Raw genomic sequence first — 25,300 nt, 5'->3', positions numbered from 1 at the left:
CCGGGAAACGCGGCGCCCCTCCCCAGCCCCCCGCCCCGGGCAGAGGAACGGGGTACGGGGCTCGCTCCCCCCCAGCGCCGGCGGGGGGTGGGGCCTCGCGGGCGGGACGCGGGGCCCGCGGAGGGCGGGGGGTCCCCGAGGCCCGGCCGGGCGCCGGCTGTGCTGACCGCGGCGTCTCCCGCCAGGCCCGCGTCCCGGAGGACCCCCGCCCGCAGCCCGCGCCCCGCCGCCCCGCCGCGCGCCCCGAGCATGCTGTCGGCCGCCGCGCGGAGCCTCGGCCTGGCGCTGCTGGCGGCGCTGCTGTGCCCCGCGCCCGGTGAGTGCCCCGAGGGCGGGGCCGGGCCCGGGTCCTGGGGGGGGGATCGCGGACCCCACCCGAGGCTGCCCCGCCCCGCGGGGCTGTGCGCCCCAGCACCCCGGGCCGGGCTCCGCCTCCCGCCTCGCGGGGGCCCCAGCGGGGCTCCGCCCGGCTCTGGGGGCGGTGGGGGGCAGCGCGGGGTGCTGGGGGCCGCGGCCCCGCAGCAGGTGGGACGGACAGGTGCTGGGCCTGGCCGGTCACCCTCGGCCTGGGAACCCTTGCAGCGAATGGCCTGTGGTGCCAGGACTGCACGCTGACCACCAACTCCAGCCACTGCACGCCGAAGCTGTGCCCGCCGTCGGACACCGTGTGCGCCAGCGTGCGCATCACCGACCCCAGCAGCAGTGAGTCCCGCCCGCGCAGGGCCGGCTGGGGGGCGGGGGGGGGGGGGGGGGGGAGGGGGGTCCTTGGTCGTGTCCTCCCAGGCCCTTTGGCTTGGGGCAGGCGGGTGGGTTGGGGGCCTTGCTGTGGTGGGCCAGCGGCCTCCGCTCTGCCCGGCCCTGGCCCTGTGTGGAGCAGGCGTGGAGCTGGGGTCTGGAGGGCCTGGAGGAGCCGCAGCCCTGGCCCATCTGTCTTCCCAGGCCGGAAGGACCATTCGGTGAACAAGATGTGCGCGTCCTCCTGCGACTTCATCAAGCGCCACTTCTTCTCAGACTATCTGATGAGGTTCATTAACTCGGGGATCTTAAAAGTCGACGTGGACTGCTGCGAGAAGGATTTGTGCAACTGGGCAGCCCCCGTGGGGCTCAGCCCCTGGGCCCTGACCTGGGGGCTGCTGCTCAGCCTGGGGCTTGCCGTCCTCAGGGCCGGGCCCTGAGGTCCCTTCCTCCCGTGGGCCTTCCTCCCGCGTCCCCTGCCTGCCTGGCGGGAGCCGGGGCAGCGGTGGCCGCATTGCGGTCTGTGGCGCACACCATCTCCAGATGGGAGGCCGCTCCACCAGCCCGGAGCTCCAGGTAGCCCGATCTCCCCAGGAGGTCAGGCATCCTGGCAAGAAGCTGGGGGCAAGGGCAGGGGGCTGGGACCCCCAGCCCCTGAGGGGAAGGGAGGCTGGGCCAAGTGCGGCCCAGTGGCCTGGCCCAAAGGGCATCTTCTACCGAGAAATAAAGTCGCTTCTGAGTCCTGAGGCCCGGGTCTGAGCCTGGGGTGGGTCGGGCAGATGGCAGAGCGGAGAGCTGAGACACTAGAATTGGGGGGAGGGTTGGTCACGCATGCTCTGGGTGGCGTGCCATGCTGCCCGGATGGGAGCCAGTGAGTGGTGGGCTTAGGGGACAGGGTCGCAGGGCAGGCCCGGGGGTGAGGGTCGGAACCTGTGTGCATGCGCCAGATGCCAGAGACACCGGCGATGCACAGTGCCGCACACAGGCGCCCAGACGCAGCACTCCGCGTCTGCCCTGTGCTCACGGTCATGTCTGTGCACACTGGCATTCTGGCAGTTTCCCTGACAGAGGTGTGCGGCACTCAGCCTCCTCCAGGCTAACCCCTGTCATTCTTGGGGGACTTTGGGGGCTGGGGGGACCTTGGGGGCTACTTCTGGCAGGTGTGGAGCCCCCACTGCCCAGGGGGTCAGGGCCTGAGGAAGCTGAGCCCTTGTGAGTGGTGTGGGGAGGGACAGAAAGGGAGCTGCTGGGCTGGGAAGGTGGCTCAGTGGTAGAGCGCTTGCCTTGCATGCATGAGGCCCTGGGTTCGATTCCTCAGCACCACATAAGCAAAAAGAAAAAAAAGCTGGAAGTGGCACTGTGGCTCAAGTGGTAGAGCACTAGCCTGAGCTGAAGAGCTGAGGGACAGCGCCCAGGCCCAGAGTTCAGGCCCCAGGACCGACCCCTCCCCCCAAAAAAAGAAGAAAAAAAAGAAAAAGAAAGGGAGCTGCTGTCCTGGTCTCCACAGTTCAGCCTGGAGCCCTCTGTCCGCCTTTGCCCCTGGGCCTCTCTGCCAGGTGCATCCAGGTGACTTGTCACGCTGCCCAGGCTTGCTCTGTGGTAGACACCCAGGGCCTCTGTGCGCAGGGCCAGTGGGGGTTCCTACCACCAGTGGCTCACCGGGCCAGGGCCAGGCCTTGGGCATCTCCGAGAGGGAAGTGTTTCCTGCAGACTCTGCCCTGGACCTGGGAGTGATGAGCCGTCCAGGCCCAGAGGAGAGCGGGCAGGGTCTCTGGCTGAGTCACGTTGGCTCCCTGCTGGGAGGGCCCTGTCCCCAGCCGGCTCCTGTCATTTGGATTTTGCTCTGCTGTGCGATCAGCCCCAGCCTGCCTCACCCTTCACGGTGCTCCCTCCCGGTGCCGCGGGAGCACTGGCGGATGCAGGAGGAGGATGCACAGAGAGGCTGGCATGCTGAAGCCCTGGAGTGACGGGAGCCGAGGGGGCGTGGGGCTCCCAGGAGGGTGTCCTGCCGGCACAGGGAGGCGTGCCTGGAGCGGGCATTTAGGGAAGGCCCTGTGCGCTGAAGTGATCCAGAGACTTGAGCCATGCCCAGTCTTTGTGCTTTATTATTTTCTTCCAGGTAGACTTATTGGAGCCAGCCTCAGATCACGAGCCTCCTACCGATGGCCTTCCCATGTAGCTAGGATGCCAGATGAACATCACTGTCCCTGGCTGATGGAGTGAGATGGGGGTCTGGCTAACTTTTTGGCAGAGAGCTGTCATGAGCGTGATTCTCCTCGTCTCCTGACTGCCTCCGGAGTAGCTGGGCTACCTTTTGTTTTCAGGCTTGGCGCCGCACTCCCCGAAAGAGCCAGCTCTGGTTTGTTCGGGTAACCTTCATGGCTGGTGCAGGGGTCTGTTTTCAGGGTTCTGCCCTCAGCCCCTGTGAAGGGACCGTCCCTCTCCTCACTTCTCTGTGGTCTCATGGCCGAGGTGACCGCATGTGGGGCTGAAGCCCAGCCAGAGAGGAAATCATTTTGTTTTTGCCAGTCCTGGGGCTTGAACTCAGGACCTGGGTGCTGTCCCTGAGATTCTTTTGCTCAAGGCTAGCACTCTACCACTTGAGCCTCAGCACCACTTCCAGCTTTTTCTGTGTATGTGGTGCTGAGGAATCAAACCCAGGGCTTCATGCATGCCAGGCAAGCACTGTACCACTGAGCCATATCCCCAGCCTTAGAGAGGAAATCTTGCAAGGAAATAGCCAGGCTCTGTCAGCCTCTGCCCCGCGCCCCCCCCCCCCCACCCAGCTTCCCCGCGGCCACGACGCTCCATTTAAGGCGGCTCAGCTCATTTGGTGAGAAGCAGAGCCCTGCTGTGCTTCCATTTTCCAGCTGACCGGCTGTTCCGCATCCTCTGTCCCCTGGGCTTCCAGACCTCCTGTTTGCCCCCCAGCCTCCTGCTCTGGCCTTTGCCACCCTTCGAATACCAGTGGCCGAGCTTGCCTGGCTGTTTGGTGAGCGCCACGCTGCAGGGTCTGGCATCACCGTGCGTGTGGAGTGGTCTGGGGGCTTCGTAGCCCACGAGAACCCCTGTTCCCCTGTGCACAGTCTCGTGTGTTCTAGGGCTTCACAGATTCAGTTCCTACAGCTCACACCCACGCATCTGCCTTTACTTGAGGTGAGGCTGGACAGAGGGAGGGCCTGCCACGCCGCTTTTCCTCCGTGCTGTTTAAGAAGCGACCTGTCCTCCCCTGCTCGCTCCCCTGCACACACCGGAGGCTGAGCTGACCCGCGGGCCTCCCAGGCCAGCGTCCCTGCTCCCTCCTGGCCTGAGTCAGGGGTACAGTGACCGCAGCGGCTTGCACAAGCCCTGTCCACATCTGTCTTGGCAGGAGAGGACACCCAGGCCCCAGGCACCCCCGCGGGGTCGAGCTGGGGCTCAGCCCTTTCTGAGTTTCACTCAGAGCCTCTGGGCAGCGGCTCTCCATCCTCCTGAACTCCAGATGCGTCTATCACTGAGCACTCATTGTTTCTGGGGCAAACGGGACTGCCTGCGCTCCCCTGGACTTATCTGGCCACCTCCGGTGTGGGGGAGGCTGTCTGCGCCTTCCGTGGGCAGGGCTGCCAGAGTTCCACACCACAGAAGCAGGGGGCCGGGCTGCACGGTGCGCTGGAGTGCCCTGGACGGGGGAAGCTAGCGAGGAGCTTCGGTCTCTGACTCTGTTTCCCAGAGCCTGAACTCGCTGTGCCCCGGCCTCTGAGAAGTGTGGGGACGGAGGCAGGCAGCCCGAGGGGCTGTGCACACATTCTAAAGTGGGGTGTGTGGGGCTCCCCGGGACCCCGCCACCTCCCTGCCTGGGATATCCGCAGGCCGGGGCCTCGGGATGCACAATGTGACCGTGGGTGGCCACAGGCTGCCCTGATTCCACATCCCGTGGTGCGGCCAGTGGGTGGGATGGGGGGCCACATCCAGAAAAGGGGTGGCCACTGCCCTGACGGTGGTGGAGGACCCTAGGGGCAGGGCTATGGACACCTGAGTGGACACCTGTGGGCCACCCAAAGTGCGGCATCGTCCAGGGAGGGAGATGGAGCACTGTGTTCACTCAGACACTGAGTGTCTATTGGCCCCCGGGAATGGATGGATCTGTGGTACACTGTGTTCCTTGTCCAGCTACATAGGCTCTGAGCGCACGGCCCCCAGCACAGACCCCACGCTGTCCACCCAGTGCAGACCCCACACTGTCCATCCAGCACAGATCCCACACTGTCCACCCAGAGCAGACCCCACACTGTCCACGCAGAGCAGACCCCACACTGTCCATGCAGAGCAGACCCCACACTGTCCATCCAGCACAGACCCCACACTGTCTACCCAATGTAGACCCCACACTGTCCATGCAGCGCAGATCCCACACTGTCCACCCAGCACAGACCCCACACTGTCCACCCAGCACAGACCCCCACACTGTCCACCCAATGTAGACCCCACACTGTCCACCCAGTGCAGACCCCACACTGTCCACCCACTGCAGAACCCACACTGTCCACCCAGCACAGACCCCCACACTGTCCAGCCAGCGCAGATCCCACACTGTCCACCCAGCGCAGACCCCACACTGTCCACCCAGTACAGATCCCACACTGTCCACCCAGCACAGATCCCACACTGTCCATCCAGAGCAGACTCCACACTGTCCACCCAGCACAGATCCCACACTGTCCACCCAGTGCAGATCCCACACTGTCCACCCAGTGCAGACTCCACACTGTCCACCCAGTGCAGACTCCACACTGTCCACCCAGCATAGACCCCACACTGTCCACGCAGAGCAGAACCCACACTGTCCACCCAGAATAGACCCCACACTGTCCTTCCAGAGCAGACCCCACAGTGTCCACCCAGCGCAGACCCCACACTGTCCATCCAGAGTAGACCCCACACTGTCCACCCAGAGCAGACCCCACACTGTCCACCCAGCATAGACCCCACACTGTCCACGCAGAGCAGACCCCACAGTGTCCACCCAGTGCAGACCCCACAGTGTCCACCCAGTGCAGACCCCACACTGTCCACCCAGCATAGACCCCACACTGTCCACCCAGAGCAGACCCCACACTGTCCACACAGAGCAGACCGCACACTGTCCACCCAGAGCAGACCCCACACTGTACACGCAGAGCAGACCCCACACTGTCCACCCAGTGCAGACCCCACAGTGTCCACCCAGCGCAGATCCCACACTGTCCACCCAGAGCAGACCCCACAGTGTCCACCTAGCACAGACCCCACACTGTCCATCCAGAGCAGACCCCACACTGTCCATGCAGTGCAGACCCCACACTGTCCATGCAGTGCAGACCCCACAGTGTCCACCCAGCGCAGACCCCACACTGTCTACCCAGAGCAGACCCCACAGTGTCCACCCAGAGCAGACCCCACACTGTCTACCCAGAGCAGACCCCACACTGTCCACCAAGAGCAGAGCCCACACTGTCCACCCAGCGCAGACCCCACACTGTCCACCCAGCATAGACCACACATTGTCCAACCAGCACAGACCCCACACTGTCCATCCCGAACAGACCCCACACTGTCCACCCAGCGCAGACCCCACACTGTCCACCCAGCATAGACCCCACACTGTCCACCCAGCATAGACCTCACACTGTCTACCCAGAGCAGACCCCACACTGTCCACCCAGCACAGACCCCACAGTGTCCACCCAGAGCAGACCCCACACTGTCCACCCAGCACAGACCCCACACTGTCCACCCAGAGCAGACCCCACACTGTCCACCCAGCACAGACCCCACACTGTCCACCCAGCACAGACCCCACACTGTCCATGCAGTGCAGACCCCACACTGTCCATCAGCACAGACCCCACACTGTCCATCCAGAGCAGACCCCACACTGTCCACCCAGCACAGACCCCACACTGTCCATCCAGAGCAGACCCCACACTGTCCACCCAGAGCAGACCCCAGACTGTCCACCCAGAGCAGACCCCACACTGTCCATCAGCACAGACCCCACACTGTCCACCTAGTGTAGACCTCACACTGTCCACCCAGCACAGACCCCACACTGTCCATCCAGAGCAGACCCCACACTGTCCACCCAGCACAGACCCCACACTGTCCACCCAGAGCAGACCCCACACTGTCCATCCAGAGCAGACCCCACACTGTCCATCAGCACAGACCCCACACTGTCCACCCAGCACAGACCCCACACTGTCCATGCAGTGCAGACCCCACACTGTCCATGCAGTGCAGACCCCACACTGTCCATCAGCACAGACCCCACACTATCCATCCAGAGCAGACCCCACACTGTCCATCAGCACAGACCCCACACTGTCCACCCAGCATAGACCCCACACTGTCCATGCAGTGCAGACCCCACACTGTCCATGCAGTGCAGACCCCACACTGTCCATCAGCACAGACCCCACACTGTCCATCCAGAGCAGACCCCACACTGTCCATCAGCACAGACCCCACACTGTCCACCTAGTGTAGACCCCGCATCCGTCTCCGTGCAGGCCCAGCATCGGCCGTCAGCCTCCGCCAAGGCCGTATCAGGGCTTTGTGGTGCCACGCTGGCCTGGCCGCGTGGTCCTGACCGCGACTGGCCGCTGCGCCACCTTGTCACCACATCTGGTCACGCCCGTCCCCCGTCTTGCAGCTCCACAGAGGGCTGAGAGGCTGCTGTGCGCCTAGCAGAGGAGGCGCCCAGGGGTGCAGGCCCAGGAGAGGCGGTCGGCGGCACTCAGACGCCGCCACAACTGCAGCAGAGCGAGGGAGGCCCCAGCGATCCTCACAGGCAGAAGTGCTGACGTTTTTGCCTCCACATGAAACCACGTGGCTGCTGCCAGTGCCCCTGTTCTGCACAGGTTTCCCGCTCACGGCCAAGCCGGAGCTTCTGTAAGGCAGGGCTGGCTGGTGACACCCACCCAGCCTGTGCCCAGAGGCCTTCTGTACGCCAGGAACTGTGTGCAGGGTGGTGTGCGCGCGTGCATGTGTGCGTGCGTGCGTGCGTGCATGCGTGTGTGTGTGTGTGTGTGTGTGCCGGTCCCAGGGCCTAAACTTAGGGCCTGGGTGCTGTCCCTGAGCTTTTTTGTTCAAGGCTCATGCTTTGCCACTTGAGCCACAGCTCCACTCTGGCCAGTTTCTGGTGGGTAGTGGTGGTGGTAGTTAATTGAAGCTGAGTCCCATGGACGTTCCTGCCCAGACTGGCTTTGCAGTGCTATTCCCAGGTCTCAGCCTTGTGAGTAGCTGGGATCGCAGGTGTGAGCCACCAGTGCCGGGCTTGAAAAGCAGTTTCCATTGAGCTTAGTCTTCAGTTGTTTGTGTTTCAATTAGGGTTTATTCTTATTTGTTTATTGTGTGAGTACTGGGGCTTACACTCAGCCCTGGGTGCTGTTCCTTAGCTTTTTCAATCAAGGCTGTCTCTGTACTACTTGAACCACAGCTCCCCTTCTGGTTTTCTGGTGGCTGATTGGAGATGAGTCTCGCAGACAGCTAGGAATACAGGCATGAGCCCAGCACTCCACTCAATTAGATGTGTAAAGTTAGGTTCAGATGCTTGATGGCTTTGACACCAGTGCCACGCCCCCACCTCCGCTAATGTTGGTAAACTCCACACTCCCTCATTTAATGGCTGACACGTGGCTCCGTTGTCTTCTGATGGTGCGTGGCCTGGCTTCCCTGACACCACGGTCACAGGTGAATGGCGCAGTGTTGGCCAGCAGGACCTGAGGTTGCAGTCAGTGGCGGTGTCCACTGATGAGCTCTGAGCCCTGGCACTGCAGGGCTGGGGTCTCCCTCTCCTGTGCTGGCACAGTCCTGCATCTTTGGGGAGCCTTGCCCCTCGACACTTGGCGGGCAATACTCAGCACAGGGTTGGGACGCCTATGGCGGAGGGCTGGTCCTCGGGCCCAGCCTCGGGCCAGCCTCAGCCTGAGCTGACCCTCAGCCTCATCCTCAGCCTCAGCCTCAGCCTCAGCTCAGCCTCAGCCTCAGCCTCAGCCTCAGCCTCAGATCAGCTCATTTCAGCTCAGCCTCAGCTCAGCTCAGCTCAGCTCAGCTTAGCCTCAGCCTCAGCTCAGCCTCAGCTCAGCTCAGCTCAGCTCAGCCTCAGCCTCAGCTCAGCTCAGCTCAGCTCAGCTCAGCTCAGCTCAGCTTAGCCTCAGCCTCAGCTCAGCCTCAGCTCAGCTCAGCTCAGCTCAGCTCAGCTCAGCTTAGCCTCAGCCTCAGCTCAGCCTCAGCTCAGCTCAGCTCAGCTCAGCTCAGCTCAGCTCAGCTCAGCTCAGCTCAGCTCAGCTTAGCCTCAGCCTCAGCTCAGCTCAGCTCAGCTCAGCTCAGCTTAGCCTCAGCCTCAGCTCAGCCTCAGCTCAGCTTAGCTCAGCTCAGCTCAGCTCAGCTCAGCTCAGCTCAGCTCAGCTCATCTTAGCTCAGCTCAGCTCAGCTCAGCTTAGCCTCAGCCTCAGCTCAGCCTCAGCTCAGCTCAGCTCAGCTCAGCTCAGCTCAGCTCAGCTCAGCTCAGCTCAGCTCAGCTTAGCCTCAGCCTCAGCTCAGCCTCAGCTCAGCCTCAGCCTCAGCTCAGCTCAGCTCAGCTCAGCTCAGCTCAGCTTAGCCTCAGCCTCAGCTCAGCCTCAGCTCAGCTCAGCTCAGCTCAGCTCAGCTCAGCTCAGCTCAGCTCAGCTCAGCTTAGCCTCAGCCTCAGCTCAGCTCAGCTCAGCTCAGCTCAGCTTAGCCTCAGCCTCAGCTCAGCCTCAGCTCAGCTTAGCTCAGCTCAGCTCAGCTCAGCCTCAGCCTCAGCTCAGCTCAGCCTCAGCCTCAGCCTCAGCCTCAGCTCAGCTCAGCCTCAGCCTCAGCTCAGCCTCAGCTCAGCTCAGCCTCAGCCTCAGCTCAGCCTCAGCCTCAGCCTCAGCTCAGCTCAGCTCAGCCTCAGCTCAGCTCAGCTCAGCTCAGCTCAGCTCAGCTTAGCCTCAGCCTCAGCTCAGCCTCAGCCTCAGCTCAGCTTAGCCTCAGCCTCAGCCTCAGCCTCAGCCTCAGCTCAGCCTCAGCCTCAGCCTCAGCCTCAGATCAGCTCATTTCAGCTCAGCCTCAGCTCAGCTCAGCTCAGCTCAGCTTAGCCTCAGCCTCAGCTCAGCCTCAGCTCAGCTCAGCCTCAGCTCAGCTCAGCTCAGCTCAGCTCAGCTCAGCCTCAGCCTCAGCTCAGCTCAGCTCAGCTCAGCTCAGCTCAGCTCAGCTCAGCCTCAGCCTCAGCTCAGCTCAGCTCAGCTCAGCTCAGCTCAGCTCAGCTTAGCCTCAGCCTCAGCTCAGCCTCAGCTCAGCTCAGCTCAGCTCAGCTCAGCTCAGCTTAGCCTCAGCCTCAGCTCAGCCTCAGCTCAGCTCAGCTCAGCTCAGCTCAGCTCAGCTCAGCTCAGCTCAGCTCAGCTCAGCTTAGCCTCAGCCTCAGCTCAGCTCAGCTCAGCTCAGCTCAGCTTAGCCTCAGCCTCAGCTCAGCCTCAGCTCAGCTTAGCTCAGCTCAGCTCAGCTCAGCTCAGCTCAGCTCAGCTCAGCTCAGCTTAGCCTCAGCCTCAGCTCAGCCTCAGCTCAGCTCAGCTCAGCTCAGCTCAGCTCAGCTCAGCTCAGCTCAGCTTAGCCTCAGCCTCAGCTCAGCCTCAGCTCAGCCTCAGCCTCAGCTCAGCCTCAGCCTCAGCTCAGCTCAGCTCAGCTCAGCTCAGCTCAGCTCAGCTCAGCTCAGCTCAGCTTAGCCTCAGCCTCAGCTCAGCCTCAGCCTCAGCTCAGCCTCAGCCTCAGCTCAGCCTCAGCTCAGCTCAGCTCAGCTCAGCTTAGCCTCAGCCTCAGCTCAGCTCAGCTCAGCTCAGCTCAGCTTAGCCTCAGCCTCAGCTCAGCCTCAGCTCAGCTTAGCTCAGCTCAGCTCAGCTCAGCTCAGCTCAGCCTCAGCCTCAGCTCAGCTCAGCTCAGCCTCAGCCTCAGCCTCAGCTCAGCTCAGCCTCAGCCTCAGCCTCAGCCTCAGCTCAGCTCAGCCTCAGCCTCAGCCTCAGCTCAGCCTCAGCCTCAGCTCAGCTCAGCTCAGCCTCAGCCTCAGCTCAGCTCAGCCTCAGCTCAGCCTCAGCTCAGCTCAGCTCAGCTCAGCCTCAGCTCAGCTCAGCTCAGCTCAGCTCAGCTCAGCTTAGCCTCAGCCTCAGCCTCAGCTCAGCTTAGCCTCAGCCTCAGCTCAGCTCAGCCTCAGCCTCAGCCTCAGCTCAGCCTCAGCTCAGCTCAGCTCAGCTCAGCCTCAGCCTCAGCTCAGCTCAGCTCAGCCTCAGCCTCAGCTCAGCTCAGCCTCAGCCTCAGCCTCAGCTCAGCTCAGCCTCAGCCTCAGCTCAGCTCAGCCTCAGCCTCAGCTCAGCCTCAGCTCAGCTCAGCCTCAGCCTCAGCTCAGCCTCAGCTCAGCTCAGCCTCAGCCTCAGCTCAGCCTCAGCCTCAGCTCAGCTCAGCTCAGCTCAGCCTCAGCTCAGCTCAGCCTCAGCTCAGCTCAGCTCAGCTCAGCTCAGCCTCAGCTCAGCTCAGCCTCAGCCTCAGCTCAGCCTCAGCCTCAGCTCAGCTCAGCTCAGCTCAGCCTCAGCTCAGCTCAGCTCAGCTCAGCTCAGCTCAGCTCAGCTCAGCTCAGCTCAGCTCAGCCTCAGCTCAGCTCAGCTCAGCTCAGCTTAGCCTCAGCCTCAGCTCAGCCTCAGCCTCAGCTCAGCTTAGCCTCAGCCTCAGCTCAGCTCAGCCTCAGCCTCAGCCTCAGCTCAGCCTCAGCTCAGCTCAGCTCAGCTCAGCCTCAGCCTCAGCTCAGCTCAGCCTCAGCCTCAGCTCAGCTTAGCCTCAGCCTCAGCTCAGCTCAGCTCAGCTCAGCTCAGCCTCAGCCTCAGCTCAGCCTCAGCCTCAGCTCAGCTCAGCTCAGCTCAGCCTCAGCTCAGCTCAGCTCAGCTCAGCTCAGCTCAGCTTAGCCTCAGCCTCAGCTCAGCCTCAGCCTCAGCTCAGCTTAGCCTCAGCCTCAGCTCAGCTCAGCTCAGCTCAGCTCAGCTTAGCCTCAGCCTCAGCTCAGCTCAGCTCAGCTCAGCCTCAGCTCAGCCTCAGCCTCAGCTCAGCCTCAGCTCAGCTCAGCCTCAGCCTCAGCTCAGCCTCAGCTCAGCTCAGCCTCAGCCTCAGCTCAGCCTCAGCTCAGCTCAGCCTCAGCCTCAGCTCAGCTCAGCTCAGCTCAGCTCAGCTCAGCTCAGCCTCAGCCTCAGCTCAGCTCAGCTCAGCTCAGCCTCAGCCTCAGCCTCAGCCTCAGCTCAGCCTCAGCTCAGCTCAGCCTCAGCTCAGCTCAGCCTCAGCCTCAGCTCAGCTCAGCTCAGCCTCAGCTCAGCTCAGCTCAGCTCAGCTCAGCTCAGCCTCAGCCTCAGCCTCAGGCTCAACCTCAGCTCAGCTCAGCCTCAGCCTCAGCTCAGCCTCAGCCTCAGCCTCAACCTCAGCTCAGCTCAGCCTCAGCCTCAGCCTCAGCCTCAGCTCAGCTCAGCTCAGCTCAGCCTCAGCCTCAGCCTCAACCTCAGCTCAGCTCAGCTCAGCTCAGCCTCAGCCTCAACCTCAGCTCAGCTCAGCTCAGCTCAGCTCAGCCTCAGCTCAGCTCAGCTCAGCTCAGCTCAGCTCAGCTCAGCCTCAGCTCAGCTCAGCTCAGCTCAGCTCAGCTCAGCCTCAGCCTCAGCCTCAGCTCAGCCTCAGCTCAGCTCAGCTCAGCTCAGCCTCAGCCTCAGCCTCAGCCTCAACCTCAGCTCAGCTCAGCCTCAGCCTCAGCCTCAGCTCAGCCTCAGCCTCAGCCTCAACCTCAGCTCAGCTCAGCTCAGCTCAGCTCAGCCTCAGCCTCAGCTCAGCTCAGCCTCAGCTCAGCTCAGCCTCAGCCTCAGCCTCAGCTCAGCTCAGCCTCAGCTCAGCTCAGCCTCAGCCTCAGCTCAGCTCAGCCTCAGCCTCAGCTCAGCTCAGCCTCAGCTCAGCTCAGCTCAGCCTCAGCTCAGCCTCAGCTCAGCTCAGCTCAGCTCAGCCTCAGCCTCTGCCTCAGCTCAGCTCAGCCTCCGCCTCAGCCTTAGACCATCCTCGGCCCAGCCTCAGCCCTGTGTCAGGCCCAGCCTCAGGACCCTCTCTGTTCCAGATTGGGAGAATGCTGGTGTTGGCAGGAGGGTTGGGAAGTGATGGTGAGAATTAACCGCATTCCCTGCAGGCCTGGGCCTTCCACACCACACTGATCACAGGGGTGTCAGGGGAACCGCGAGGGCCGGCCATCGCCCTACCCTCGCTGGCTTTGACCCCTTTTGGGGAGTTCAGTGCTAGGCTCCCAGAGAAGAGCAGTGGGCAGGACAGGCTTGGCTGCTCTGGTGATTTCCTGTGTGTGAGCGTGTGTGCATGCGCGTGTGCGTGTGCGTGTGTGTGTGCGTGTGTGTCTGCATGTGTGTGCGTGTGTGTGCGTGTGTGCACGTGCGTGTGTGTGTGCGTGTGTGTGCACAGGAGCGTTGCGTGGCTGCGTGCACACAGAGGGTCAGCGGTGGGGGATGGCAGACGGCACACGGCACACCGGCACCTTGGCAGGTGGGTGGAGGGCGGTGCGTGCAGGTTTCTGGGCTCTGCCCAGCAGCTTGGGAATGAAGAGTCCACGGTCTGCCTGGAACAGAAGCTGCAAGGCTTGGAGACTGGGTGGGATCCATTGCCGAGGCCTGGGCCGGGGCGCCTGGGGAGGGGAGCTGGGCTCTCGGGCCAGGGGGAGGCAGCTGGGGTCTGGCCCCAGACCACAGAGCTCTGAGCTTCCCAGGGAAGGAGTTGGCCAGTTCAGGCAGAGGTGGGCGTTAGGCCCTGGGCCACAGGGGGGTCAGAGGCCAAGACCCTGCTCCTTCAGGCCTCTGGAGGCAGAAGTGAGAGGCAGTTTGAGCAGCCGTTCTTGGGGGGCCCGTGGGGAAACGGCTGGCTGGAGCTGGTCACCATGGTGACTGGGGATGGAAGTCTGGGAGACAGTCAACAAAGACTGAGTTATTTTCTTGGTCTTCAACTCTCCTTCCCAGTGCTGCACCCCAGGCAGCCCATGGTCCTGGGAGCACTCCCCACCCGGTCAGGGCCCCCGACCCCCCAGCTCATGACTTCTACCACCCCTGAGAGCTCAATCCTGGGTCCACACAGCCCAGCTGTGGCCACAAGCCGCCCCCCCTCAAGCCAGGAAGCGCCCAGTGCTCAGGAGGGACTGGGGCGGACCTGAAGCCTCTCTGCCCAGGAGCCGCGGGGAAGCGGATCTAGAGCCAGCAGGGTCAACAGGAGAGGACACACAGCGAGCCCTCGCTGACGGGTGTCCCCCGCCCCTGTGGCCGCCTCGGCTCGGAACCTGGACTCAGCGCCACCCTTCAGCCGTTCACTCCTGTTATCCATGCACTCCAGACGCAGACGGCAGACCCCACCCCTCATCCCCGTCTAGGAAGGGCAAGGGTCCCTGCTTCAAAGAGCCACGGGGGGCTCCCACCCAAACGGGGGGGGGATGCGGCGGGCCAGGGCCCGGCTCTGCCAGCCGCCGGCTCTGAGTGACACTGGGACAGGTAGCTTCCACATGGCCTCCGAAGACCACCACCCGTCCATCAGAGTCCATGGCCTCTGCGGTGGGTGTCAGGGGCTCCCTTGCTTACCGTCACTCAGCCAGCGTCCGGCGGCTCCTGGCCAGACTGCCAGGACTCAGAGAGACCTCGGGGACTGTGGTGGGTGGAGGCTCCGTGGTGGCCTGGGATTCTGGCACTCCCGCCAGGAGAGCAGAGCCTGCGGGCTGGCTTGTTTCCTGGTGGGTGATATGTTTTGTGAGGCGTTTTTCTTTTGTTACTGTTCGTTAAGATTCTTTTCATTGGCTTCATTAGGTGTATATGAAGTTTGCATCCATGCATATGACGCACCCCACCAGCTTCATCCTCCCGCCTTCTCCCTCATCCCGCCCCCCTTCTAAGAGCAACTTGTCGGTTTCCCAGTTAACTTGTCACGTTAACTTGTCACGGTGTGTCAACCGCACCCTTCCATTCACCCTCCCCACTGCCCACCCCCGACAGAGACTATTTTTGTCTCTTGTCATTCACTTGTTAAAATATAATGATTAATAATTATCCCAAGGGGTTTCTCATGTGTTTTGCATGCACATACATTATAATTTAGTTAGAATAAACCTCTCTGCTGCTCTTCCACCACACCTACAACCCCTTGTTGCTTAGTAGTTTTCAGTGAGATTCATTTATCATCTTCAGAGATAGACACAATGAGTTTCAACATTATTAGTCATTCTCTTCCTCTCTCCCCCACTTCCTGGTCCCCTTACACAGACCTGTAGTTGCAATAAGTTGCTATGCGTGTACAAATAATGTGTGTGTGTGTGTGTGTGTGTGTGTGTGTGTGTGTGTGTGTGTGTGTGTGTAACAAAAGACCAGAACTACAAAGCATGGGTCTAGAAGAAGGAGAAGAGACACAAACTAAAGACATGGAGAACCTATTCAATAGATCATAGCAGAAAACATCTCCAATCTTGGGAAAGACAGGGTGAAGACTCTGTGTATGTGTGCGTTATATGTATACATGTGTGTATGTATATATGTATGAATGTATGTGTGTGTTTAAAGCCTGGATTCCACAAATGAGTGAAAATGTGGTATCTGGCTTTCTGAGCTTGGCTCAAACATGATCAGAACACGTGAAATCCAGCTCCATCTACTTCACTGAAAGGGATAGAACTTCATTTTTCTTTATGGGTTAGTAATACTCCGTAAAAATAATAGGCACCCTATTTTCTTTATCCATTCACTGGTTGTTTGTCAGCTTAGCTGATTCCACAGTTTGGCTGCTGTGAACAAAGTTGCAATAAACAAATGTGCAGGCAACTCTGCTGCGTATCGCCCAAGACTGAGGTCAGAGTCATAAGGTCAATCCATTTTAGCTTCCTGAGGAACCAGTTCACGGATTCCCACAGTGGATGCACTGGCTTGCAGCTCAGCCAACACGATGTGAGGGACCCGGTATTGCCTGTGTTTGTTGTCCGTTGTTTTCTTGATGATTGTTGCTGTGACTTTTAGGAGGTCGAACATTTCTTCATGTGTTTATTAGACATTTGTATTTCTTCTCCAAGCAACTGTCTGTTCATTTGTTTACCCATGTGTTAACTGGGTTATTTGTTCTTCCGCTGACCTCTCTGTCTGTAAACAGTATGGCCTTTGCTGTGTTTGAAAAGTTCTGGTTGCTTGTGTTTTTATCTTCATTAGATTCTAGAAAAACAGCTGCATTTCTTCCAGTGACCCATTCTGCGACGGCCCAGCTTGGCCGGAGCACTGGGACCGATGGGACAGGGATCTCGGGATAGGTGGGCAAAGGAGTCGGCGAAGTGACAGACACAGACTCAAAAGAGTTGCATCTGAGTGTATCGTTATTGAGGAGAATTAACATTTTTATACAGTGTGTGATTGCGACATAGATTCTTTGTTTATTTAAGCACGTAATCAATTTTTTTTAAAGGCAAAGCATTGATGAATTACATGAAAATTGATGACTATCCCACCAACTGTTTAAGCTAAGTGGTGCGAAACAAGTCTAGCATATTGTTTAATAGAATACGTCATCTATTCAGCCTTTTTTTTTTTTTTTTTTTCGGTCGTGGGGCTTGAACTCTGGGCCTGGGCGCTGTCCTTCAGCTCTTCAGCTCAAGGCGAGCGCTCTACCACTTGAGCTACAGCGCCACTTCTGGTTTTCTGGTGGTTTATTGGAGATAGGAGTCTCACAGTCTCTCCTGCCTGGGCTGGCTTTGAACCGCGATCCTCAGATCTCAGCCTCCTGAGTAGCTAGGATTACAGGCGTGAGCCACCAGCGCCCAGCCTATTCAGCCTTTTTTATGTTTAATAATTAACAAACCTAAGACAGGGCTGTACTTACATTATACTCTTTTTAATTTTATTTTTATCCAACTAATTTCATCTTTATAAGCTCCTGTTTAAGGAAATGGTTCTTGGTTGGTTCAGGAAATATGTTACTAACTTTATATTTTGTGTGAAAACACCATCTATTCCCTATAACGTAAGTTGGACTAAACTTAATCATAACTGTTGGGAGAATCTTTCTTTTTCTTTTATAATCAGAGGTCCCTTCTTTTTTAGAACTCTTTGAACTACTGGGATAACTCTTTCTAACTTAGTTTAATTCATTGATTTTGTCTGTTGGACATATCTGAAAATTTTAAGTCTCTATATTTACTATGCGTGAGCTGCAAAACCGCTTGTGAAGTTATAGGAGTTTCTGGAGGCAACGTCACATCAGATGATAGATTGATTGGGGCATTGCCCACATTTAATCTTTGGCCTTAGTCTTTATTACTTAGAGAAGTCGTCTCTATTGGACTGGAAAAATACAACATGCTCTGTTCGCGGATCAATAGAAAAATAGCCAAAACGAGAATAAAGGCAACGAATGTACAGCCAAGAAGAATATAGTAAGAATAAAGGTAGAGGCTATAAAGGTGCAGCCAAGTGTATGGGAAGCCTTGAACCAACACCCCCTTCCTGGGGGCATGCTTCCTTGAAGCTTTGTCCAACGCAATTTCTCACGCAGACTCCGCAGAAGGGGGCGTGGCACCCACTGGTCACAGAAAGATGTCCACTCAGCTGGAAATACCAGGAACCACTGGAAGTGCAGAAACTTAAGCGTTTGACCTTGTTTCTCTGGCCAGAGACTATTCATTGAACTTGCAGTCCCTTATTCTGTTGTCGATGTCAAATCAGAAGCCATCTATCCACCACAGGCAGCTTTATGGAAGTGCTTGCCCACCTGCGCCGGCCTCTCTTTGCTGAACCCAGCTAAGGACTCCTTGCAGACACATCTTCATGGCTGCTTTGCCTGCTGTGATCTCTGCTCCTTTCCAAACGCTTGCTTCGGCAGCTTCCTCTCCATTGTGCCTCTCGGACTGAGTTCCCATGGTGGTTGGATACTGAGCTGCTTGTTAGAGGAGGAAACAAGAGTTGTATACAATGGCAGGCCTGAACTGGCCTGGAGGCAGGACAGACGCTCTCCCAGGTGGGACTTGTCAGGGCACAGGGCAGGCATCCTGCCACTGGGCCCTGGGTCACTGTGGTGAGCAGCAGTCACACTGGAACTTCTCTTTCTCAGAGAACAACGGGTTAAGTCTGACCAGATTGTCTTCTCTAGGGAATCCGGTTCTCCACCAACTCCTGGGGGACGCCTGGGGCTTGAGTCTATGCCAGGCTCCCCTCCTGTCCAGAACCTTTCATTCCAGAAGTTTCAACCAAGTGTATGCGGTGCGGCACCATTCACTGCTGGGTAGCTCCATTTCCATGCGTTAAGGCTATTTGCCGTATTGTGTTTTCCTGTGGACTTCTATTTTTACTCCATTGTGGCCTGATAGAATATGGGGAATTATTTCAATTTTCCTACACCTATGTCTTAAAATATGATCAGTTTTAGAGGAAGTTCCGTGGTCTGAAGAGAAGAATGTGGATGGTGGGGTTTCTAGGTGAAACACCCTGTAAATACTGGTTACGTCATTCTAGTCTGCCGGGCCATTGAAACCTGGAGTTTCTTGGTTAATTTTTTGTTTGAGTGGTCTGCATGTGAGAGGAAGTACTGAAGACTCCTACTATTATTGTGCTGGGTCTGTCATGGCTTCTAAGTCCAGAAATATTTGTTTAATGAACCTGAGCAGGCTAACCTTTAGTGTGTATATGCTAAGGATTATTATTTCCTCTTGACAGATTTTTCTTTTTGCCAGGCACCTGTGGCTCACACCTGTAATCCTAGCTACTCAGGAGGCTGAGATCTGAGGATCACAGTTCCAAGCCAGCCCAAACAGGAAAGTCTGTGAGACTCTTATCTCCAATAAACTACCAGAAAACCAGAAGTGGTGCTGTGGCTCAAGTGGTAGAGTGCTCACCTTGAGCTGAAGAGCTGAGGGACAGTGCCCAGGCCCAGAGTTCAAGCCCTATGACTGATGAAAAAAAGAAAAAAAAGAAGTAACTTTTTTTTTTAATCCCTTCTGACTAACTTTAGTTTAAAGTTAGTTTGGTCTGATGTAAGTACCATCTCAGTACTTTGACGTCCATTAACTTGAAAAGAAATCTCCTTCCATCCTTTAAGCCTACACCGTGTTTGTCTTTGTCAGAGAGCTGTATTCTTGTAGACCACAAACCACTGGGTACGTTTTTAAAAATCAGACTTGCTGCTCTACATCCTTTGACTGGAGAGTCGAGTCTGTTACCGTTTGATGTTGGTGCCGAGATGTGTGACGCCGTTCCTGCAAGGTTGTTTACATGGTGTTTGCCTCCTACCAGTTCCTCCTCTGCTGCTCCGCTGGTCTCGTGGGTTTATGCCTTCCTGTGCTTTCTGTTTTCGCTCGTCTTCCTCCTCTGTGTTGGAATTCTTTAAACATCTTCTTTCCTGCTTGTTTACAGGTTATGAATTCCTTTAGCCTTCGTTTGTCTCGGAGGTTTCATGTCTTCCTCAATCGTGAAGGCTAGCCTCACTGGGCACGTGAGGCTCCATTTACAATGGCGCTCGGAGCACTCCATCCCATCCATCCATGCCCTCCTTGCATTTGGAGTTTGAGTTGAAGATTCGGCTCTTATTCTAACGTGCCTCGCATCTCAGGCGCCTCGTTGCTTTTCCTTCGCAGCTGTTCTGTAGAGTTAGTGTTTTGACTCATCTGTATCTAGGAGCATTTCTTCTCTGATCTAACCCATTTCGTGCTCTACAAGTTTTGACTAGATGGCCCTCTCCCTCAAAGGTGGAGGTGTTTTCTGCTATCCTCTACTGGATAGGCTCTCGATGGTTTTGGCTTGCATCTCTTTCTTTCTGTACTCATTGTTTGTAAGTTTGGTCTTTTGATGTGTTTTATTTTGTCAATGTATTTGATCGATGGAGCTATTGCCTCAGCTTTATCTCCAATCCCTGCCACCATAGCTTCTATTTGTTCTGTTCTGTTAGCTAAGCTTTCAGTTGAGTTTTGCTCAAGCTATTGAGATCTTCATATTTGTCGTTTCAATTGGACCTTTTTTCTTAAGATTTCAGTATCTTTACTGATTTCCCCTTTCCTATCCTGCATGTGTCTTCTTTATTTTATTAAGCAGTCTGTTTAAATTTTCTTTCAGCTCAGTGAGATGTTGGTTTGTGTCCTCTTCAAATTCATTCAGCTCTTTAGTCTTATTGATCATTCTTGCCATTTAAAAAATCATTGTCGAAATTTCTTCCTTTTCACTACCGCGTACGTTTGTGAGTGTGGAGTCATTGGCTCTGGAGACCTGTCGCCCTGTTTGTGCGTGAATTAGTGGGGCTTACAGGTCTTGTTTTGTTCCAGGTTTCAGCCTTCTTTGTCATTTTAGTTCATGATGACTCAGTGACTGGTGGCGGGTCATGGGTGTGGTTGTACTACTGGGTTCTGGTGGTACAGCTTGGCGGTCGAACTCCACTTCTGCGCCCACATAGCAGACCTCCTCTGCACTCAGGGCGAGGAGGTGTGGCTACAAAAGCTGGTGCTGTGGACAAACTGTGCCCTTGTGGCAATCCCTAATGGAGAGCCATTATCTTTTGATAAACCACAAAGCAAACATCTGTCTGTATGACCTAAGAAGATCTTAGTTAGCCAAGATGATAATAGGAAAGAAGCAAGGGTATCAATAATGAATAATATTCAGGTATGTGGTTGATTGGAATATAGAGTAAGTAAAAAAGATGTAGCTAATGTATTGGTAGAGAGAGAAAGAGAAATGAAGAAAATGAACAACCACATACACAGAGACACGCATGTACGCGCGCACACACACACACACACACATGAAACAAAACCAAGTGATATTTGGGCAAGCTATGTACTGGCCAGCAAGGTAGGTAATATGGGAGGAGTTTAGGATGGGGAAAATAGAGGTAGAAGAAAGCACGAGCAGGAGAGCAGTTTTAACTGTGGGCAGAAGGAGAGACACATGGCAGCAGACAATAGGAAATTACACACATCTGCACACATACACGCAGAGGGATATACACGTGTGTGTCATGGTTTACACACACCAGCAGGGAATGCAGCGTGTCTTCCCGTTGATCTGAGGATGAGTGACAGAAGGTCTTTCCTCCCAAGGCCGGCCTCCCCCCAGGAGTCCGGGAGGAAGGCTTGCTGGGTGTGTGTGCTTCCCGCAGGGGACGGAAGTCTATCACTGGTCTGTCCATGTGTCCTGTGAAGGTGTCTTCTGCCTTCCCTGCCCCTCCTTGGAGCCCGGTGCAGGCTTGGGCTCCTGCCTGCTTCTTCTGCTGACTTGGATTCTCTGAGAGTTTGTTTTCCCGCCACCTCCTTCATAGTACCGGGTTCTCTTCCTCTCTCTTCTCTTTTTTTGGTCCGGTCGTGGGGCCTGAACTCTGGGTCTGGGCGCTGTCCCTCAGCTCTTCAGCTCAAGGCTAGCACTCTACCACTTGAGCCACAGCACCACTTCTGGCTTTTTCCTTTTTGCTTATGTGGTGCTGAGGAATCAAACCCAGGGCCTCAGGCATGCAAGGTAAGCACTCTACCACTGACCCACCTTCCCAGCCCCCCTCTCTCTTCTCTTCAGAATCTAGTCTCTTCTATGTGGCCAGCCTTTTTATTCATGGAGTGAAAATGTTCAATGCTTCTAACCCACGGTCTTGCTCTGCATCTGAAAAATATAAAGACAGCCAAAGTAAGAAGTAGAACCTAGGAAAAGAGACTTACAACAAACATAACTACAAAGGACTCATAGCAAGACTAGCTTAATAATATCTAGAGTCAGGAAAAGGAAAAGGAGCCATCTAGCAGCAGTGGGAAAAGACACACTCAGGTGATTCACAGAACAGGCTGGCAAACGAGCCCGCGCTGGCGCCGTTACCAGGGCGATGCCACCGTGGACGTGCGCCATCCACACAATGAGCAAACAGCGAAGCCTGACAAAGGCCTGTGTTGGAGCCTTTCTGGGTTGCAGATGAATTTACAGGGGAACAGACAGTCTGGTCTGGACAGTTGAGCGTTTGTATCTCCCAGCACCCAGCAGTGAGGTGTGTGTGTGGCTGCTGGTAGCTGCACCCTTCCCGAGAGGCAGCCAAAATGACCACCAGCAGAAGAATGAGTTAACGGGTGTGCTATTGTTGTGTAATGACATGTCAGAGTTTTGCCTCTTTGGGGGACTTTGTCCTCAGGATCGCACTGCGAAACTGAAACTCACGCCTAGGTTATTCCACGTGGGTCCAGCGGGAAAGTAAAGCTGAGCCTAAGTACATTCGTTTTATTTTTGTTATTAGTTGTTTTTTTTTTGTCTGTCATGGGGCCTGAACTCTGGGCCTGAGTGCTGTCCCTCAGCTCTTCAGCTCAAGGCTAGCACTCTACCACTTGAGCCAAAGTGCCACTTACAGCTTTTTCTACTTATGTGGTGCTGAGGAATCGAACCCAGGGCCTCATGCATGCAAGGCAAGCGCTCTACCACTGAGCCACCTTCCCAGCCCCTATTTTAATTATTAGTATTATTTTTTAAAGATTTTTACTAGCATACATTAGTTGTATATCTTCGTATGTGTGTATATGTGTGCATGCGTGCGTGTGTGCATGTGTGGGGTGTGTGTGTATGTGTGTGTGTGTGTGTGTGTGTGTGTACACCAACTGATCTCCCTCTCCCTGATCCTACTCCCAACTTTTTTTTGGAGGGGGGTGGGGTGTTGGTCCTGGGGCTTGAACTCAGGGCCGAGACTCTGTCCTTGAGCTTTTTTTTTTCTTGCTCAAGGCTAGCACTCTACTGCTTGAGCCACAGCTCCGCTTCTGGAATTTGGGTGAGTAATTGGAGATCAGAGTCTCACAGACTTTTACTGCTCAGGTTGGCTTTGAACAGGGATCCTCAGATCTCAGCCTCTTGAGTGGAATAGCTAGGGTTACAGGTGAGAGGCATTGGTACCCAGCCCCTACTTCTTAAATATTTTGTCAGTAGTACTGTTTTTGAGGAATCTTACTGTTTCTCAGGCTGGCCTGGGAAATTCTCCTGCCTCAGACTCCTGACTGGCTGGCTGGCAGCCTCAGCCCAGCTAGACATAAGAAAACTTTTCAATCATCTACTTATCTCTATTTGTCCTCTATAGTCTATGCTATCAATTCATCCATCTACTCATCTCCACCCTCTGTCTATGACCTACATAATCTCTCTCTGAGTCTATCTGTCTGTCTGCTCTGTCCTGTGGAGGACAGTCAATTCAAGCTTCTAGAGTCTGATCTGCTTCTGGAGGGAGGCAGAGATGCCGGCTGAGAAGTGCCACAGACAGTCAGAGCCCAGAGTCTGAGCCGGTGTTCACACGTTGGTGAGCTCACGGACGCTGAGCCGGTGTTCACACCGTTGGTGAGCTCACGGATGCTGCTATAGTACACCACACAAAGGGGCAAGATCGCAGAGGCCCACGAATGAGTGGCAGCCCAGGTCCAGTATAAGCCACATTGCATTTCATGCCCCTGAGACAGTAAAGCCACCCCCACCCCCAAGCCACGCTGAGGAGACCAGCCTGAGCCCTGCTGTGAGCACTCTGCACCTCAGTGTTTGGGACTATCTGTAGCAAGACCAGATGAGTAGTATCCAGAGCCAGGAAGAGGAGGCAAGCCATCTAGCAGAAGTGACAAAAGACACTCACAGGTGAGCCACAGAGCGGGCATGGAGCGGCGACAGTGTCACCACCCGTGCCACCACACAGGATTGGCCAGCGTTGGCCCTGCCAGCATCCCTGCCCGGTGGGGGCAGCGGCTCCCCGGGGAGCCCCTCCCCCCGCAGAGGCTCCCCGGGGAGCCCCTCCCCCAGCAGAAGCCCCTGCCTCTGTCGCGCAGGATCGCTCCAACTCTGCTTGTCAGGGCGGGCCCTGGCACGGGTCCCCAGCCCTCCCGGCCAATCCAGCAGACTCACCTCCCACTCTCCCTTCTTGACCCCTGCAGATACTCTTCCAAATGAGCTGGCACTCTGAGGCTCCAGGTGGACGGGAAGGAGCGCGAGGTGGTGGCCGTGGGGGCTGGGTTCCTCCGCACGGGCCTTGCCCACGGTCCATAGAGGCCTTCCCTTCTGGCCCCGCCCCCGCCCTGGAGAAGCCGAGAGGGTCCATTGTGCTAGGGTTGGGCTTCTGTTTTCATGACTTGCCCAAAAGTGGTCAGAACTTCGGTGAGAGCCGGCGTGTTTCCGAGTCACCGGGGCTCAGCACACCGGCTCCACTGCAGCCCGGCCCGGGGATTCCGCCGTGCGGCCCTGCGATTGGAGTCAGATGAGGCCCAGCTGCGCCTTCACACACTGGGTGCCCCCACCCCGGCGGGGCCCTGGGCCGTGGGACGCTCGCTGCTCCTCCTTCCCCCGCCCCACAGCCTTGATGGGCATGTGGAGAGCCCCGAGCATAGGGGAAGCACCAATGCTGTGCTTAATACTTTCAAGACCAGCATTTTCCTTTTTCTTTTTGCTAATCCTGGGGCTTGAATGCTAGGCCTGGGTGCCATTCCCTGAGCTTTTTGTTCAAGGCTAGCAATCTACCACTTAAGCCACAGCACCACTTGCAGCTTTTTCTGAGTGGTTTATTGGAGCTAAGAGTCTCACAGACTTTCCTGCCCGAGCTGGCTTTGAATCGTGATCCTCAGATCTCAGCCTCCTGAGAAGCTAGGATGACAGGCGTGAGCCACTGGTGCCCGGCTTTCCATCCGATCTTAAAGGTGCTTCATTAACCAGAGGCTTCAGCTTCAAATCCGCCTCTCCAAATATTTTCTCATCTCGGGTCATATTGGCACAAGCCCTGCTTTATTTCATTTAAATAATATCAGTACATCTTCAGGCCCTTTGTTCCACAAGGCAGCCCCGCCAGGGAGGCTTGCGCGGCCACGCTTCATGCCAGTGGGACTGTAGTGCCGTCTCCCACGCCCCTCGTGAGCGGAGCGAACGCTCCATTTGTCACCTGGTTCCAGGAATGGAGCTCTGGGGAGCTGGGGCCCCGGGGAGCTGGGGCCCCGGGGAGCTGGCCGCCCAGGCTGGACCGCTTCTAGTTTGTGGACATCAGAGGGCCGCAGTGGGGGGTGCAGGTGCTGTTGTCAGCACCTAACACTGCACCCTTGCACTGGGCCGGGCCGGCCAGGGACGATGGCCAAGCCATTGCCTGCCGTGCTCCTGTTGGCTCCAGCAGGAGCCACGCCCTTCTGCACTCACATCTCCCGGGGGAGGAGGTGCTGTAAATGTCTCCCAGACGCTGACCTTCAGGGGCTCAGAGGTCGTAGAGTGGAACGTCTGGTGGCCCCTGGGAAAGGGGTCCTGCTCCTCTGCCAGAGGTGTTGAAGGTGACCTGTGCTGGCGGTCCCGCGAGGCTGCACTGGCCTGGGCAGCCCCGCCAGCCCGGGCAGCTGGGGCGGCGGGTGCCCTCTGGTGTTCACAAGTGGTATGGCAAGTGTGAACAGATCCAGGACGGGTGTCCACCATGATTGCCAACCCGTCCTGAAATCCCAGAAGAGCGTCCAGCTGGTGGGACGCTGAGGCAGGCCACTGACTGTGGGTGAGCTGCTCCGTCTGAAAAGGCC

General features: G+C 56.9%; 1 protein-coding gene across 1 annotated transcript; it reads left to right on the top strand.

The window, feature by feature from the left end:
* The first annotated feature begins 234 nt into the window (after positions 1-234).
* LOC122125361 (lymphocyte antigen 6H-like) lies at positions 235-1,451 on the top strand. Its single transcript, XM_042699990.1, has 3 exons — positions 235-316; positions 583-702; positions 940-1,451. Exons 1-3 carry the CDS (start codon positions 250-252, stop codon positions 1,173-1,175), a joined length of 423 nt encoding a protein of 140 aa, XP_042555924.1. The 5' UTR covers positions 235-249; the 3' UTR covers positions 1,176-1,451.
* The last annotated feature ends 23,849 nt before the right edge of the window (positions 1,452-25,300 follow it).

The sequence above is a fragment of the Dipodomys spectabilis genome, unplaced genomic scaffold (assembly GCF_019054845.1).
Source record: "Dipodomys spectabilis isolate Male_0828 unplaced genomic scaffold, ASM1905484v1 ptg000264l, whole genome shotgun sequence".
NCBI classification, from domain to species: domain Eukaryota; kingdom Metazoa; phylum Chordata; class Mammalia; order Rodentia; family Heteromyidae; genus Dipodomys; species Dipodomys spectabilis.
The sequence above is the reverse complement of the archived record's forward strand: the minus strand, read 5'-3'. Positions and strand labels throughout refer to the sequence as shown.

Bases quoted from the DNA above. Each gene is read 5' to 3' on its own strand.
- LOC122125361 (XM_042699990.1), top strand. From the start codon at position 250: ATGCTGTCGGCCGCCGCGCGGAGCCTCGGCCTGGCGCTGCTGGCGGCG. The intron at 317-582 runs GTGAGTGCCCCG...GAACCCTTGCAG, and splicing joins GCTGCTGTGCCCCGCGCCCG to CGAATGGCCTGTGGTGCCAG. The intron at 703-939 runs GTGAGTCCCGCC...CTGTCTTCCCAG, and splicing joins CATCACCGACCCCAGCAGCA to GCCGGAAGGACCATTCGGTG.